Below are 15,951 nucleotides of genomic sequence, written 5' to 3'. Positions count from 1 at the left end.
AATGGCCAGTGGATTCTTTTTCAGCCCTGGATCGTCGGGTCTACACAGTTTTGGGCCGGCGCGAACTGAAACGGGTCTCCCAGCTGAAACGAGGAACACCGCTAATTGTTACTGCAAACTGGTAAACTGTTAGCGTTCGGGTCGGAGATTTCCAGGGTCCATTTGGTCGTTGGTTTTTAAATCCCGTCGGGCTTTTGGGATGCGGGGCAGACTGGAAGGGATGACTTTGGAAGAAAGTTAATTGAGCTATCCCTACATGGAGACTTACAGTACAGTATGTAGGTAGCAGTTTACCGTCGTACAGCAGAAGGCGACGAAGGCAAGGAATACGTTTGATCGACGGGAAAAGAAAGGAAAGGTGTCGAATGACGGAGCTTTTGGAACTTTGGAAACCATCAAAGTATGTATGTAAACGAGGAAACCATGGATCACTAAAAGTGTAATGATAGCGATCGTACCTGTCAGATGTATACGGTAGTGTTCGCCTTGGGGATCAGGACGGCAGAGTTTACCGAGGTCCACCAGTGGGTCAGCTCCAGATGACGACTTGGTCATATTGTACAGCAAGTCTGAGATACAGTAGACATTCTTATCATCTGTACATGGCAAGTGCAAAACTCAGGATATAGTGTAGCTGGTGTATAGACTTTTTAATATATATCTGCAGTAAGCGACGTGAGCTGTCAGACCGCCACCAGGTCGATCCCCATAGTACATACACTACTACACACAATACTCACACTTGACCGAGTACAGTAAATAGCTTCTGCAGCCAAAACTAAAGAACTAAATCCGGAATCATGTACTCCGTACTGTACAAGGTACAAGCACATGTGTACGTATAGTCCATGCAATCAATCACCTAGAACACTCCCGTCCAGACCTCCACCGAGGAACGAGTCACAAAGATAAAGAACGCAGCTTCTTGCACGATTACGCCTTTTCCACACGAAACTCGATTAGATCACACTAGTGCAATGCGCGTCAGAAACTGTCAAATGGGATGGGTCCTTATACGCCGCGCCATCGATAACCGGCCGCTCTAAGGAAGACGCTAGTCAACCGTCGGGTCCCAGGGGAGGGGGGCAGTAGACAGAGTGCACAAAGAATGAAAAATGAGGGTAAAAAAGGAAATAGAATGTCTATAACTGCAGTCCTACAGAAGATACACAATATCGTTGTCAATCGAGGGAAATGGGAAAGAAAAGTAGAAAGACAACCAGTAGTACAGCACCACTAAGCAAAGCCATGCAAACAAAGACCTCATGTCCGACACCAAACAGGCTCCACCATCAATCGGAGCGAGAAAACACAAGATTGGAAAAAAGAGTATCTAGAAGAGAAACGAGACAATATGACACGTCCCCGGGAAACGGGCTCGACTCGGACTCGATAACAAAGGGCAATCCTGGCGAGCATACTCGGACAAACCGGAGTCTTCCCGAACAAGGACCCTCCCTTTCTCATTGCTTCTCCCTCCCGCTCCTTACAAGGCATTCAGAACCTGCTGCATAGCCAGGGTATTCGAGTCCTCGCGACGCGACACGTACGCCCGCACTTCCTGCACACTCAATTTAGCCTCGATCTGTCCACCGGCGCTTCGACCAGGCCCAGTCGAGCCCCCCGTGGCCCCGCTAGCCGCACCACCACGGATACGTTCCCGCAGCGCCTCCACGCCAATGACGAACAAACTGCCGACTTCAAGGAGCACGTCCAGCGCGCCACCAGGACCCTTGGTGTCGTCGTCAATGTCCCACGACTTGAGCAGGTCGGCATACTGCGTCATGTCCTTGGTCACCATCAGCCCACCGGGACCGCTGACGGCAAACCGTTTGAAGTGCTCCAGTAGCAAACCACGAGTGCCAAGGGCAATCTCCGTTAGAACTTGACGAACGTTCGATCCGCTCGAGGGAAGGGAGGTGCGGGCAATGTTGTGCAGACGGGTGAGGAACGTGCAGATCGAGGCGCAAGTCTATTGATATGGTGTCAGTGATTTGCTTTTTTCTCTTTTCATATTGCTTCTTCGTTTGTTTCTTTTCGTTTCTTTTTCCGACTACTCTTCTTTTCCCGCGCTCGTGCTCGGAAACGGGAGATTTGTGCACAAGCAAAGAAGGGGAAAGAAGGGGAAACGGGATGAGAAGAAGCAAAGAATAAGGAGAAGGGAAAAAAAAACAAAGACTTACTGGTGTCTGCAACATCTCCAGCCATGCTGCACTATCGCTTTCCCGAGGTCGGAAATCGTTCTTTCTCTGGCCAGATAGCAGTCGACTGACCCATGCCAAAGTGGCATCGATCGTCTTCTGTTCTATCGTGTTGATCTTCTCCTCAATACGGGATGTGATCTGGGTAGTCCGTTTTTCCATATCTCGTCGAGTCGTGATACTGGCCGCAGCCAGGGGCAATAATACGGCATTGACACACATCACCATCAAAGTGGTGATGCTGATCGTCGTTCGCACAGACATAAGGTAGCCAAAGTCGGGTTCATTCTTTCCAGACTCTTGTGCGGTGGCCGCCTCCAAGGCAGCGTCGAGGCAAACGTCCACGTATCCATCACCCATGGTGGCCAGCAACAGAGTCAATAGTGCCGACACATCCTTATGAGTATCCGTATTGACACTCAGTTCTAGTCCACGGCCCACAGCTTCTGCCAGCCATTTGAGCATGCGCTTGGCATCGCCGAGGTTGGGTTGGCCCTCTTCCTCGGTGATTCTAATTTCCGTCAGTCTCTGAGTCTCGGGGACGTCGCCGACTTTGGCTACTTGAAGTAGCATACGGCGTTGGATGGGGGACATCTCTGGCGAGTCGAGCCGGCTGATAAACGCATCGCGAGTTGTGGACAGCAGCTCCGTGGTCCCGGGCCGGGCTAGGGAGGCCATGAATGTGGTAGCAGCCTTCTTCCGGCGAGCATGGTAAGATGTGAATTTGAAGAGAACTGCGTGGAAGAGCTCTTCCAGGGTGCGCTTCTCTCGTTCAATATATGAGGACCCGACAAAGTAAGGCACGAAGAGCTCTTCTAACTGTTGGTCCAGCAGCAGTGCCGTCTGAGAAGAGATGGGTTCTGGATGTTCAGTGAGGCCGTGTGCCTTCAAGTCGTCAATCAGGGCACTGATATAGCCCCGGGAGCTCTGTAGACACCGGAGGAAAGCCAATGACGAGACCCCACTGGCTTTGTCCAGGACCATCTCCAGCCGCTGCTGAATAGATTGCTGGAACACTCGCTGGAGGAACTTGCCCAACACTTGCTCGTAGTAAGGAAAGGCTCGTCGGATAATCGCAGACTCCTCTTGCACCACGACCTTGACCTCATCCAGCAAGGACTGTAGGCTCGGCTCAACACCGGGTAGCTCCGCATCGGGATCGGCCATCTTCTCCCACGACTCGGCATCACCTCCTACTTCCTCCGTAACCAATTGACTCCGGTCAATGAAGAACTGGTGCTGATTCACAAACAGCGCAATCACACTAGAACCGCCATTGAAATCCTGCAGCACCGTAGCGCAATCCTTCATGCCCTCGAAATTAGCCTTGCGGTAGAAATCATCAAACTGCTTGAGCAGATCCTTCTCCAACGTCTCCGAGAATTTCTCAATAATCTCCCGTGTATTCCGGCGCGGCGTGTTGTTCCCAGTACTCAAATCTTCCGACGAGGACGAATTGCCCCCGTAGTTGCCATTACTTGGCTTAGATGACTGCTGCCAGCTCTGCGGATCAAGCCGTTGACTGATGCGCAACAGCTGGCGCGCAATATGCGCAGAGCGAACCTTGGCCTCCGCCGTGCCTGACCGTCGCAGATTCTCCAACAGCGAAATCTCGCCGCGATTGCATACCCCGTCCCAGCACTCTAGCAAGAAGTGAGCATCCAAAGCCCGACGGCGCTGCCGATCCAGCTCCTCCAGTCGCCGACCCGTTTCCACTGCCATATTCCCCGTTCCTCCGGCATTTTCCAATCCCGCGCCATTCAGCGACGTGTCTAGCTGCTGGAACGACTCGATCGTCTGACGAAGCTTGCGGCCAAGCGTGGTCAGATTCTGAGAATGCTGAGCTTCTGCGCGCCTGACCGCAGCTGAAAGCTCATTCTCGCGAATCTCTAGATCTCCGGAGAGCTCCCCCAGGCGACGCTGGGCATGTTCAAAGGTGCGGATGAGGGGTTTGGGATCGAAGGGCTGATTCGGGGCACCGGCGGTTCCTGCGGCAGAGCGACGGTGGGAGATGGCGGTGTCGGAGAGGGCCTCGATGAATTCCTTGACGATAAAGTCCCGGCTGGAGAAATCCTCGAGTGTGAAGCTGGGGCCCTTGGGGAAGACGGAACGGGCGGGGTTCGAGGAGATTATGGATGCGTTGTCGGGCATCATGGCGACGGTGAGTGCAAGGGAGTCATATGGGGCCGCCTCAGGGCTGGCTCAATGTGGAATTGGCCTGCACAGCTTGATTGAGGGAGGGTTGGAAGGTGTAGGCCTTGGATTGTAGATTGGAGACTGGAGAATCCGGGGAAAGCTGGGATGCGCGGTGGTTTGAGGTTCGGAGGTGTGGGTAATTTCCACCGCGTTAGGGGGGGTGCTATTTCCACTGCGTAGTAGTTACATAGTTGGAAGCTAGTAGCAGTAATACGTAGTCCTCGAAGATATATATTTCTAGCAGCCTACGTATATTCAAAAAGACATATCGTTGAATTTTAAACTTGTTTTTGAATGCCTATTAGAGTTATCTCTATATTTAGTACTAACTACTTTGTCACGCTGATATTCGAACGAACACCTTGCCACAAGAGGCAGTGCAATATACCCAAGAGACAGGCAGCCACATTAGAATCTTTAAATCTGGTCATTTGTATAAATTTGATAATAAATACTGAAAATACCAAACATTCATACACATCCGTCACCGACGAAGCGCGGACCTAGGAGCAACTACTCGCAAAAAAGGGTGATTTGCATGTGGCCGGAGTTGCCTCCAACTAAGAACAAGTAACTCCGTACGCCTTCCCGCCCACCTTCAATTTCCTCAACCCACACCATCATGGTCTCCCAGACCGATCGCGAAGTCCTGCGCGCGGAGATCCGCTCGCGCGGCGACAAGCTTAATGCCGCCGACCGTGAGAACCTATTGAAACCATACCTGCCCGACCCGGCCGACCTACCATCAACCAACGCAAGCTCAAGCTCGCCGCGGCGGTCCCGCGCCGGAACCTCGTCCTCCCAACGGCGCCAGAAGCCTCGCAAAAAGCCTATTCGCACATTCCTCAAGTCGCAGCTACATCGGTTCACCTATGCAATTACCCATATCTTCTTTGGTATTGTTGTGCGTCTGTTGCAGGCGTACCATGCCGTTGTCGATCGGGTCTTCGCCATCGTTTACCACCACCACCGTACGCCGGAGTTGATCCGCAAGGATGTCCGGGGGTTGAAGCGGTTGCCGGAGCATCTCAGTGTGATACTGACTCTGCAAAAGGAGGATGATGCGTTGGCTGTGTTGATGGACGAGGTTGCCGAGTTGGCTGCTTGGAGTGCCTGCGCGGGGATTCCGCAACTCAGTGTATATGAGAAGTCTGGTAAGAACGTGGCCTCTAGGCATATTTCATTCCATTACAACTTGCCAGGAACAAATTCTAACTAACTTGCTTCCTAGGTGTCCTCAAATCCTGTATCCCAGCCCTACACCAGATCATCTCCACCAAACTGGCCTCCTACTTCGGTACACCTTCTCAACAACCCTCCCTCCAGCTCTTCGCCCCCCACCACCCTGTCTATGGCACCGCGCCAAACCCCAAGTCCGACAACCCTTCCTTGACTCTACTCCTCCTCTCTTCCACCGATGGCCGTGAAACCATCGTCGACTTGACCAAGACCCTGGCCGAAATGTCACAGAATGGCAAGTTGTCACCGGAGGATATCACACCGGAACTGGTGGATGCAGAGATTAGTGAAATCACCACTCAACCTCTACAAGCCAGTGGCCGTACCGTCGGCACACTGAAGCCCGAGCCAGACCTCCTTTTGGTCTTCGGTCCCTTTTTGAAGCTGGATGGCTACCCGCCGTGGCAGATCCGGTTGACGGAGATGTATTGCACTGGGGACCGGAACCATGCCGGGTACGGAGAGGCTGTAGAGTATCAAGGGTTCATGCGTGGGTTGTGGCACTATGCAGGAGCTCAGATGCGGTTTGGTCGTTGAGGGTAACGAGGGTCCAGTCCAAGGGTACGTGGAAATCTGTTCAAATTGCATGGTGGAATTTCCTATACTGTCTGTTATACCATACATATATGCATCGATAATGCGGTGTTTTATTTACTTATACTGTTTAAATATTCATGACTTTTGCATATGCCATTACTGATCTCATGGGAAAATTGTCATTAAATTATATTCATTTATATTGTGTTGGTATCGCCATGCCATGCCATGAAAATGAGAAAAAGCAGAACCGCAGAAATACTGCCCGAACATGAATGGTATCGCTGAGTTGAAGAACAAAATGTAGGCAAAAGTCAAAGTACCAAAGACGTGAAACGGGATAGATAGTAGAAAGTGTAGAAAGTAGGCTTGGCTGCAAGTGCGAGCACGACTGACCCATGGCCGTCATAGAGACCGCTGGGAGTCCACTAAGCCGAGAGAGGAGAAGAAGGTCGTAGGGGGGTCATATGGTCGTTTATATGCATCATTCGGGTCGCTTGAATCTGGCAGATGCTCATGCTTATCCGCGCATCATCTCATGATTCATCCCATCTATCGTCCAAGCAGGCGCAGAGTGGCCTTGTACGCAGTCGAGACATCGGACAATCTCAGTACCCGCCTCTGTAAGACCCTCAACAGCACAGCCAGAACAGACTTTCCGTCTTCGTCCCATAGCTGCACTTTCAAAGTCCTCATTCGGCGAGAACAGGTCTGGCTCGTGTTGGTTGGGGAAGCCCGTGTTGGTAGAACCCGGGCAATCGAGAGCATCACACTGGCGCAGACAGATAAAGCATGCTCGTTCGCCGCAGAGGTCACAATCTGCATATGCGTCGAGCACTTGTCGTGTTGTTGGGCGTCTGTGGCAGATATGGCATGGTCGGAGGGCGGAAGGGGATGTTGAGGGGTAGGCTAGTGGTACGATAGTCTTTGGGGAGACGGGCGGGGAGTATGGGTCTTGCGCAGGGGCATAGACATTTGGTGAGAGGAGAGATGATTGTTGGTGAGTTGGCAGGGCGAGATATGGAGGCTGGAGGTGTCTACGTTTGCGAGGGAGACAGCGGGGGCGGAAAGAGAGGTCGCTTCCTTCTGTAGGGTGTCGGGACAGGGGCAACGGGCAGTTGCCTTCGTAATCGGGACGGTCTAATCGGAAGGGGATGAAGGATGATCTAGATGAGGGTGAAGTGCGATTAGTCCGAGGCTCAAAGGAAAGCGAGAGGTATTGACTCGAGAATGACTCTCGTAGATGGTGATTGGCACTTACGGACGACTCAAGGTGTTGCTGTCTTCATGATCACGCTTGCGTTTCCTCCAGCTCGCTGCAAAAGAGCCAGTAGGCTCTGAAAAGCTGGGCATCTGAGAAGGCAGTATAGTATTCCCAGCCTGTTTGTTTAACAGGTGACGGTATAGTGAGGGGGGTTTCAAAGGGCGACGGCGTTGATCGAAGGTGAGGAACCAACGCAGCAAAGAAAATAAAGCTCGGGCCTCTATCCAAGTCACGGTACCTGGGGGCTGCTTCACCGCTAGTGGCCGAGGCGGTCACTAGTCTCCACTTTAGTCTTTTAAGTGTGTTGATGCTTATTCAGGTGATGTTTTTAGGACTACTTGCTACTGTGGTAGTATGAAATAGTCCTCAAGGTTATGGACTATCACAAGATTCTATGGTATTATCATTATTAGCCTATGATGGTGAACTGGAAAGAATCTTCACTTAGATGGACTGAAGTCTTCTTGATGCCTTGATGCCTTGAATCGGAAGGTGGACCACAAGTCGGTACTCCACTGGACTAAGCTTTGGATAGTGTCTTGACGAAATGACCTGCAGAAGATGAGACAGCAGAGGATAGGCCCAATTGCGATTAATGTTGAGTTTTACTTTTGAAGTTATCCTTGTCAATCTTCTCATGTAGGGGTCTATCGTCAAGTAGTAGGTCCATATTAGGCCGCCTCCTGTCGTAGTGAGACCATTGCCATTGTCCTTTGGCCTTAATGCAATCTAATGATAGTCAAGTTATCAGGGCCGGTGTAGCCTAATCAGGTTTCGAGCCCTTTTTATTGAAGCTCCATGTTGAATGAGGAATATAAACGACTGGAGTTGGTGTACCTAGTCTCAATTCAGCGCATGAGCACCCTATAGTAGACAAGTTACGGACCCAGAGGAGGATCTGAATTTTCAAACAATCCTTAGATCTCCATAGGAATCCATATTTGAATCCAGTTTAAAATATCTCCAGCCTTGAAGAGAAGTAGTGCATAGAAGAGTTGGGGCTGAGTACGTACATACAGTGATAGTTCCGAGCGGTAAAAGTCTTATCCCGCAAGCGTCACCTAAAATTAACCTTGACCCAAGACACGCGACTCGCTGCGGTCAAATGGAATTACGTATTCTGGATTGCCTCTGCTCAATTTCTGCTGTAGAATGTCTATTATATACCGATCAAATATACATCTACAGTATATGTAGTTCTTCAATCACCCCGTCGGAACTGCCCGGTAGCCGCGGCATTTTTCCGCAGGTAGTTCGGCGCGCATTCCGAAAGACAGAGACACCACACCGTAACGGAGTGTGGACTCGGGGGCACATCGGGTTGTTGCCCGTAAGAAATCGGGATGCCGGGTGCTCAAAGCGTCCCGCTGCTTTCTCTAGGCCGAGCACTGCCCCCAGTGCAGGGACCTGGCATTTTAGGTGGGTGATCAGCTATTGTGTGTCGTTGTCTGGCGGGACAGCGTAGTAAGGTTTATAACTACATAGTAACCAATGGGGCAGTGATCTATGTAAATAGAACACAGTGTACTTCGTAGAAACTAAGTAGAAAGAGTTGAAGTGAAATAGCAAAAAAGGGGCACAAAAGTCAAAAATTGCCGACTATCGGCAGTTGGGGCTCAAGCCATTCAGGGAAATGGGGATGTGAAGCGAAATGTCAGTATGGACTCCATTTGCCGGAGTGCTGCCGAAGGGGGGGAGAGTATACGAAGTATAGTCGTATTCTGTAATGATGATCATGATCAACAACTTGAAAGACTCAATTGCCCTTGTATAGAAAGATAGAAGCTATCCATCCAATATTCCTCCCAATCGGTCACATTCTTGCTCTAATTTTGGCACTTTTTAGACCGCAGAGTTGAAGCTCCCACATCCCGCCCATCAGTCTCATCGTGGGGACGTGGGGAAGGCCCCCGACCGGTTGGACCGTCACCACCTCCCGAAACTTTGCTCCGACTTCTTTTTGGCGAAGACCGCTTTCTCTCTGCCTCGGGAGGGATTCTTCTCTTCTTCTTTTCCTCTTATTCTCACACCGGTTTCTATAAGGAATAATCGACGAAAAGTGGACTCCTTGTCTGCCAGTGACTAAGCTACGCTGGAAGGTCAAGATTGGGTCCCGCTGGCTGGCCCTGATCGCCTCTTCCCGTTGCGTAATCCTTCTGGCCCTTCCGATTGCGTCGCGACCTCATTCAATACTCGGACATGCGTTGCGATCGCCGATTCTACGCGACCAACTGCGATATAACGCTCTAAACCAATTTATCCGATCTACATATAATCTTCACCGAACCAATTACCCACACGGGGACCCTGCAGATCGCATCGCCAGCGAGACACCGCACTTCTGGATAGCTCCAGCTTTCGACCTGTACATGACATGCGACTCGGCGCAAACTAACCCTGCTCATGGATGAGGGCTCCGATAAGGCCCCTCGGCGGAAGAGGGTGTCGAGGGCCTGCGACCGGTGTCGCAGTAAGAAGGTGAGCTGGCCAGTCCCTTTCTTGCCCCCGGTCCGTTTCTCAAGCTGACCCGTGTGCTGTTCTCAAACCCCAGGATAAATGCGATGGAATCCGTCCCACTTGCTCCGCATGTCAAGCATCCGGCCAGCCCTGCTCATACGATCCCCATGCGAAGAAGCGCGGTCTACCAGAGGGCTACGTGCGCGGGTTGGAGAAACTATGGGCGCTCTCCATGTGTAATATCGATGGGTTCGAAGACACCATGCTGGCCATGCTAGGAACCACCGCAGAGTCGGCAGGCCGCCGGGAAAAGTTAATGTCAGTCTGGTCGGATGACGGCTCGTCGGAGAGCTTGCACGAAACCTGGAAAACGAGTCGTCTGTATAGCGCATTGGAGAAAATGCTATCGAACCAGGAAGCACCTCTCACAACGGGCAAACGATCGCGCAACCCGCAGGATGATCCACTAGAAGGACCGGATGGAAAATGGGGATTTCGAGTGGCTCGAGACTCGACACCGTTGGGGCCTGAAGCACCACGGATCATCGGACCAGCCATTGGCTCGCCAAATGCGAAACGAGCCCGAATGGCACAGGGGTCAAACGGTCGGGACGTGTCGCAGCCTGGAAGTGGGCCTCATACTCTACAATTACCCCCGCAAACATCACAGCTCCTCGATATCTACTTTGCCACGACTCACTCGTGGTTCCCAACCGTCGCCAAACACAACATCCTCCGCGCGTCCTACCTATATGCAAATGCCCCATTTTCCGTCGCGACGACTTCTCCAGGGTCTGGCGATCATGCTGCGTTGTGGGCAATCCTTAGTTATACCATCACCCAATCTCCAGCGACCACCCGAGTGAATCCTACTGGAGCGGTCTCTTTAGCTAAAGAGTACTATACTGTATCTCGAAATCTCATCCCATCGGAAAAAGAACGCTACGAACTCGGCCATATCCAGGCGTTGTTGCTATTGAGTTTGGTCAATATCGGCCTTGAAGATTGGACGGCTGCATGGCTACTGAGCGGCCAAGCAGTGCGCATGGCCATTGCAATGGGCCTGGGTGCCTTTGCTGATACTCGTCGCTCCGATGAATTGCGGCAGGGTAAAGCAGTTTTCTTAGGCTGCTTTGTCATTGATTCCCTGCTGTCATTCCGACTTTCCCGCTGCCCGGCCATGTCCTCGAATGATCTAGCAAATGTTGGGTTGCTGGAAGAGGATGGACTGGAGGAGTGGAATTCATGGGTGGACGTGCTCCCCCCGACGGGAGTTCCACATGGTAAGAATCCTCCACGAAGAGGACCATTATTGTCTCTAAGCTGCTTCAATCGTTTGGTCGAGTTGGCTAGTGTGCTCAACAAGACATCTCGGAACCTGTCCATGGGATACAAGGCGCCCAATTTTGCCCAGCAGTTGGTGATGGACCTGAAGCAGTGGGATGATGGGTTGCCGCTGGGATGTCGACTGATTGGACCGGAAAGCATCTACCCCGAACGACATTCAGCACTGCTACCGCATCAGAGCTACTTGGGATTGACATATGTTGCTACGTTGCTTTGGCTGTATCTACGCCTTATTCCCGGAGAGCAAGGTCTCCATCGGTCACAGCGTCCAGCCACTGAAGGTGCAAAGAAACTCCTTTATCGTGGCCTTTCGATGATCTCTCAGCATCTGGAAAACTTCCCCATGTGTGGGCTGCCGCCTATTTTCGAGTTTGGCTTGCGTACAATCTCCGAGCAAGCGTTTTCGTTGCGACAAACTGTGGACTCGTCGGATACTTTCCCCTTCTCTCGCTGGGCCGAGGAGTTCCGTCAAAAGACCACGGTGTTGACTGCCAGTTGGCCGGTATATGGCTCGATGATATCCTCGATGGATCGCTGGCAGAAGCCCAACAATGTTCCCGTCGCACCGCAACCATATCCTGGGAACACGACTTCTTTGCTAGCGGGAGCCACCTCCATGCATGGGGCCATGCAGCCTCCAGTCATGGCTCACGGCTTACCCCCGCATGATCAAGGAAGCTATGCATCATCCATCCTGGGAATAAGCATCCCTGCCGATGGACAATCGTTGACGCCCAAGGATACGGTCATGGAGAATACCGAGATGGCTATGATGGATCCGTCGGTGCAGCAGTCGATCCTCCCCACAGACAAGGTCACGCCTCGCAGTGGACCAGACCAGTTGTTTGCACCTGGAAGCGCCCATGCACAACCTCATACCCCCGACTCGTCCATTTCCAATCCCATGATGGCCGGTAACGCTCCTACCAGTGAACGATCCGTCTCGACCAACGACCACATGCATTTCAATCCCGCAGGCACGGGTGATCTCGATGCGATTTTCAAGGATTTAGCATACCTGGACACGACCGAGTGGTCCAACAACCGCGAGGCAGGCCTCAAGGACTTTGGGTTCTTGGATGATAGTACTTTCCAAGCCTTCTGCCACGATCCCGACCGTCTGGTGGGATCTCAGCCCTTGGTGCATCCGCCATCGATTGCGGATATTTGGCCACCGCCAGGATTCTTCCCTGAAACCTTCCAAGAGGTTCCCGAGAAGGCCATGAACGGGTGATCAAAAGATGATGGAAAAGGACCGTCTCGATGACATAATTGTCAATTGTCGGGTTCTTTTTATTCTCTCTCACATTCACGGGTCTCAGTTGGTCCAATCTCCAAAGCTCCATGCGACCCACCGTGGCTGTACTGCTCCGCTACGGTGTTTCAGGTGTTCCCCAGGAAGCCGGGCGCTATGAGCTGTCAAACACAAGCCACCCATCGACCGTTGCTGACACACAAGGATATTATTTTTTTTTGGTTTCATGTGTTGTCAAGCGCTGTGTTTATGATATTTTTTGCTTCTCCTATGTTTTCCACTGGGAGACCGGCAATTGTCGAAATCGTTCCTGTCCCACAGTTGAAGCCTCCCGTTGATCGACACCACGAGGAAGCCTCCATCAAGTTAGGCAGCATTCTTTTGCTCCACGGTCATTCTCCCGTCGCTGGTTTGACTTTTGATCGACTGACTAGTGGATTATTGGATGATCTGAACCAAGTGTTTTACCATCAACTCTGTATCAAGTAAGAAAATGTACATGTATCATCATCGAGGGGTAATATATGCACGTACTTGAGAAGGCCGAGACTTGGAGAATAATTGAGACATGTTAGGAGTATACAGTATAGTACCTACTATCTCCCTGACACCGTCGGGTATCCCTGCACCATCTGTTTCTACCTTAGTTCTCCGTTACTTTTAGCGATCGGCGATCGGCGGTTCGCTTCCATTCTTTAAATCCCTAAAACTTGGGGCCAACTGGTTCAATCAAATCATCCTCTGCTCGGACCCCCTAATGCAGCCTCGGCTTATTCACAGCAAACACAAGACTCTCTCATCATAATCATGACAGTCAAAGTTGATGAATTGATGAACCTCTCTAGCTGTGGATGTCCCCTAACCTAATCACCCCTGGCGATCGAAGGGGGCGCCGCCACATTTCTCCTGAACCACAACCCGTTATTGTGTACTCCAGTCTTTATTTACTCCACTCATCGTCGCAGTCGATCCCTTCCTTCCCATCTCTCAAAACCCGCAAGCGATGACGCTGACCCGTGGGGCCCTGCGGGTTCGCATTTTCCAAACTACCGCCCCAACTTGCCCCTCGTTGGTTTGCTGGCCCGCGTGGTCGATGATCTATTCCCAGTCCCCTCGGGCGGTTCCCTTCGGGCGGTTACTAGGGTGAACCTATCATCCTCGCGCTTCGAGTGCATGGACCGAATCAGAGGGGATGACGCATGGTTTCTGCCGGGTCCAATATGAGATCGCCGAGAGCGAAAGTGAGCTATGGGGATAATGGGGATACTGGGGGGGGGGGGGGTTCCTTTTTTGCTTATCCCATGATGATCATTGTCCCTTTTCACTCACGTTTCAGCAAGCGCCATTATTGCTGCTGGTATTTTTTTTTACTTCTTCGCTTTTTCTCCCTGTTGAATTATTCTTCATGGCTACACTTTCTCATCTAACTATTCTTTCTTGACATTCCTTTTGTGCAAACAATTCCAATCTCTTTCTTTCCTTATCGACATCGAACACACTCTGGAGGCAACCATGTTCTCCTCCCCGCGACGATGGATCTTCATCGTCTCGCCACTCATTACTCTAACTTTGGTCTACTACCTTTTCCTCTCACCACATACCAACCCGATCACATTAAATCTCCAAGGACAATGGACACAATCCGAACAAGAACCCATGATCCTCGAGGGGACACGCCCTCTTTCACAAGCCGAGAAACAGCACCAGCAACAAATCTCAGATGATTCATTCGAGGACGACCGATGTGGGAAGTTGCGCAAGGACATGGATGATGTCTTTGTCGTCTTGAAGACCGGCGCCACTGAAGCCCGCGAAAAGGTCCCCGTACAATTGCGCACGACTCTTCAATGTGTCCCGCATTACGCCGTTTTCTCCGACTATGAGGAGACCATCAGCGGCGTACGTGTCTACGACGTCTTGCAAAACGTCACCGAATCCACCATGAAAGAGGCACCCGAATTCGAAATCTACCACCGCCTACAGGAAGTCGGTCCCGAGGGCCTGACAGATGAAGAAATGGGCGATGACTCGAACGGTCCGTTCGGCAAAACCAACAACCCAGGCTGGAAACTCGACAAGTGGAAGTTCCTCCCCATGATTGCCGAAGCGCTGGAAGTGCAACCCAACGCCAAATGGTACATTTTCATGGAAGCCGACACCTACATGGTCTGGCCGAACCTGGTAAACTGGCTCGGCCACCTAGATCACCGTCAGAACTACTACCTCGGCAGCCCCATGCAAATCGGCGACGTTCTCTTCGGATACGGCGGGGCAGGCATCATCCTCTCCAGCCGAACGATGTATCACCTGCATAACTACCGCGCCAAGCACCAACAAGAACTGGAGCATATGACAAGTCAAGAATGGGCCGGAGACTGCGCACTAGCTCAAGCCCTGAAAGACGTCCACGTCGAACTCACCTGGGCCTGGCCCATGATGATGACCTCCCGACCCCACGAGATCGATCATTTCTCCGAGGCATACGGCCGCCAACCATGGTGCTACCCCGCCGTGTCATACCACCACATGAGTCCTCGCGATATCGAAGAAATGTGGCGGTTTGACCGGGGCTGGTTCAAGAGTGGTAAAAATGCACTCTTGCTGCATGGCGATGTCTATCGCGAACTCGTTCATAATGGATCTCTTGCTGAGCGGCCGGATTGGGATAATCTGTCACCGGCTATTATTGATTTTGATCCTCCGACTGAACCGTCGACGGAGGCTTGTGCCGATGCGTGTTCGCAGAATTCGGAGTGCTTGCAGTTCTCGTTTAATCATGAGATGCAGTCTTGTAAACATGCTTCGACGACGTTTGGTGGTGTTGCCACGAATGGTACGGACTCGGGCTGGATGACGCATCGTGTTCAGCGATTGTTGAATAACTTTCAATCATCTTGTCCGGAGGTACAATACATTCTTGAATGATATTGTCACCGTCCAACCACCTTCCTTCCCTCTTGACGCTATCCACGCCTCACAGTTCTCTTTGAAGACACACACTCTCTTTTCCTCGTTTGTATATATCCCACCCTCGCACATACCTTTGCTTTTGCTTTTCTTTGCTTCTTTTCTGGCGCTCACATCATTGGCGAGGCGTTTTGTCATATTGGGGCGTCTTTCTTTCGTTACTTTCTCATGTGATACGTGGTCTGCTGGACGGACTAGATCATTTCGGTCTTTGGACTGTGCACTCGCTTGCATTTATGGATACTTCACTACTGCCTGGAGCTACCTGGGCCTATTATCAGGATCAATCAAGAAATTAGATTTCAAGAACATTGAACCATGAACATCACCAATAACACCCCGCAACGAGGAGGATATCGGTACGGAATGGCTGGGTCACTATTTGATGGTTGGACATCTTTTCTTGAGAATGTATTTGTGTTTGCCTTTTACATCACCTCGAATAGATCTAGCAAAGACTGTGGTTTGATAAGTAAGAACATTCCAAA

General features: G+C 51.3%; 5 protein-coding genes across 5 annotated transcripts; 3 read left to right on the top strand and 2 right to left on the bottom strand.

Annotated features, from left to right (window-relative positions):
- Positions 1-1,486: 1,486 nt before the first annotated feature.
- Positions 1,487-4,355, bottom strand: N7496_006199 (exocyst subunit SEC10; the record flags this gene model as incomplete). Its single annotated transcript, XM_056699128.1, has 2 exons — positions 1,487-1,972; positions 2,184-4,355. 2 exons carry the CDS (start codon positions 4,353-4,355, stop codon positions 1,487-1,489), a joined length of 2,658 nt encoding a protein of 885 aa, XP_056554541.1.
- Positions 4,356-5,019: 664 nt separating this feature from the next.
- Positions 5,020-6,173, top strand: N7496_006198 (ditrans,polycis-polyprenyl diphosphate synthase; the record flags this gene model as incomplete). Its single annotated transcript, XM_056699127.1, has 2 exons — positions 5,020-5,551; positions 5,629-6,173. 2 exons carry the CDS (start codon positions 5,020-5,022, stop codon positions 6,171-6,173), a joined length of 1,077 nt encoding a protein of 358 aa, XP_056554540.1.
- A 520-nt stretch (positions 6,174-6,693) lies between these two features.
- Positions 6,694-7,526, bottom strand: N7496_006197 (uncharacterized protein; the record flags this gene model as incomplete). Its single annotated transcript, XM_056699126.1, has 2 exons — positions 6,694-7,339; positions 7,435-7,526. The coding sequence occupies 2 exons, from the start codon at positions 7,524-7,526 to the stop codon at positions 6,694-6,696; spliced, it is 738 nt and encodes a 245-aa protein (XP_056554539.1).
- Positions 7,527-9,840: 2,314 nt separating this feature from the next.
- Positions 9,841-12,475, top strand: N7496_006196 (putative C6 transcription factor; the record flags this gene model as incomplete). The annotated part of the gene is made up of 2 exons (XM_056699125.1): positions 9,841-9,915; positions 9,989-12,475. The coding sequence occupies 2 exons, from the start codon at positions 9,841-9,843 to the stop codon at positions 12,473-12,475; spliced, it is 2,562 nt and encodes an 853-aa protein (XP_056554538.1).
- A 1,533-nt stretch (positions 12,476-14,008) lies between these two features.
- Positions 14,009-15,421, top strand: N7496_006195 (uncharacterized protein; the record flags this gene model as incomplete). Its single annotated transcript, XM_056699124.1, has 1 exon — positions 14,009-15,421. The coding sequence occupies one exon, from the start codon at positions 14,009-14,011 to the stop codon at positions 15,419-15,421; it is 1,413 nt and encodes a 470-aa protein (XP_056554537.1).
- Positions 15,422-15,951: the final 530 nt, after the last annotated feature.

The sequence above is a fragment of the Penicillium cataractarum genome (genome assembly GCF_028827025.1).
Source record: "Penicillium cataractarum strain IBT 29864 chromosome Unknown utg000005l, whole genome shotgun sequence".
NCBI classification, from domain to species: domain Eukaryota; kingdom Fungi; phylum Ascomycota; class Eurotiomycetes; order Eurotiales; family Aspergillaceae; genus Penicillium; species Penicillium cataractarum.
This window is presented reverse-complemented; position numbering and strand designations above follow the sequence as displayed.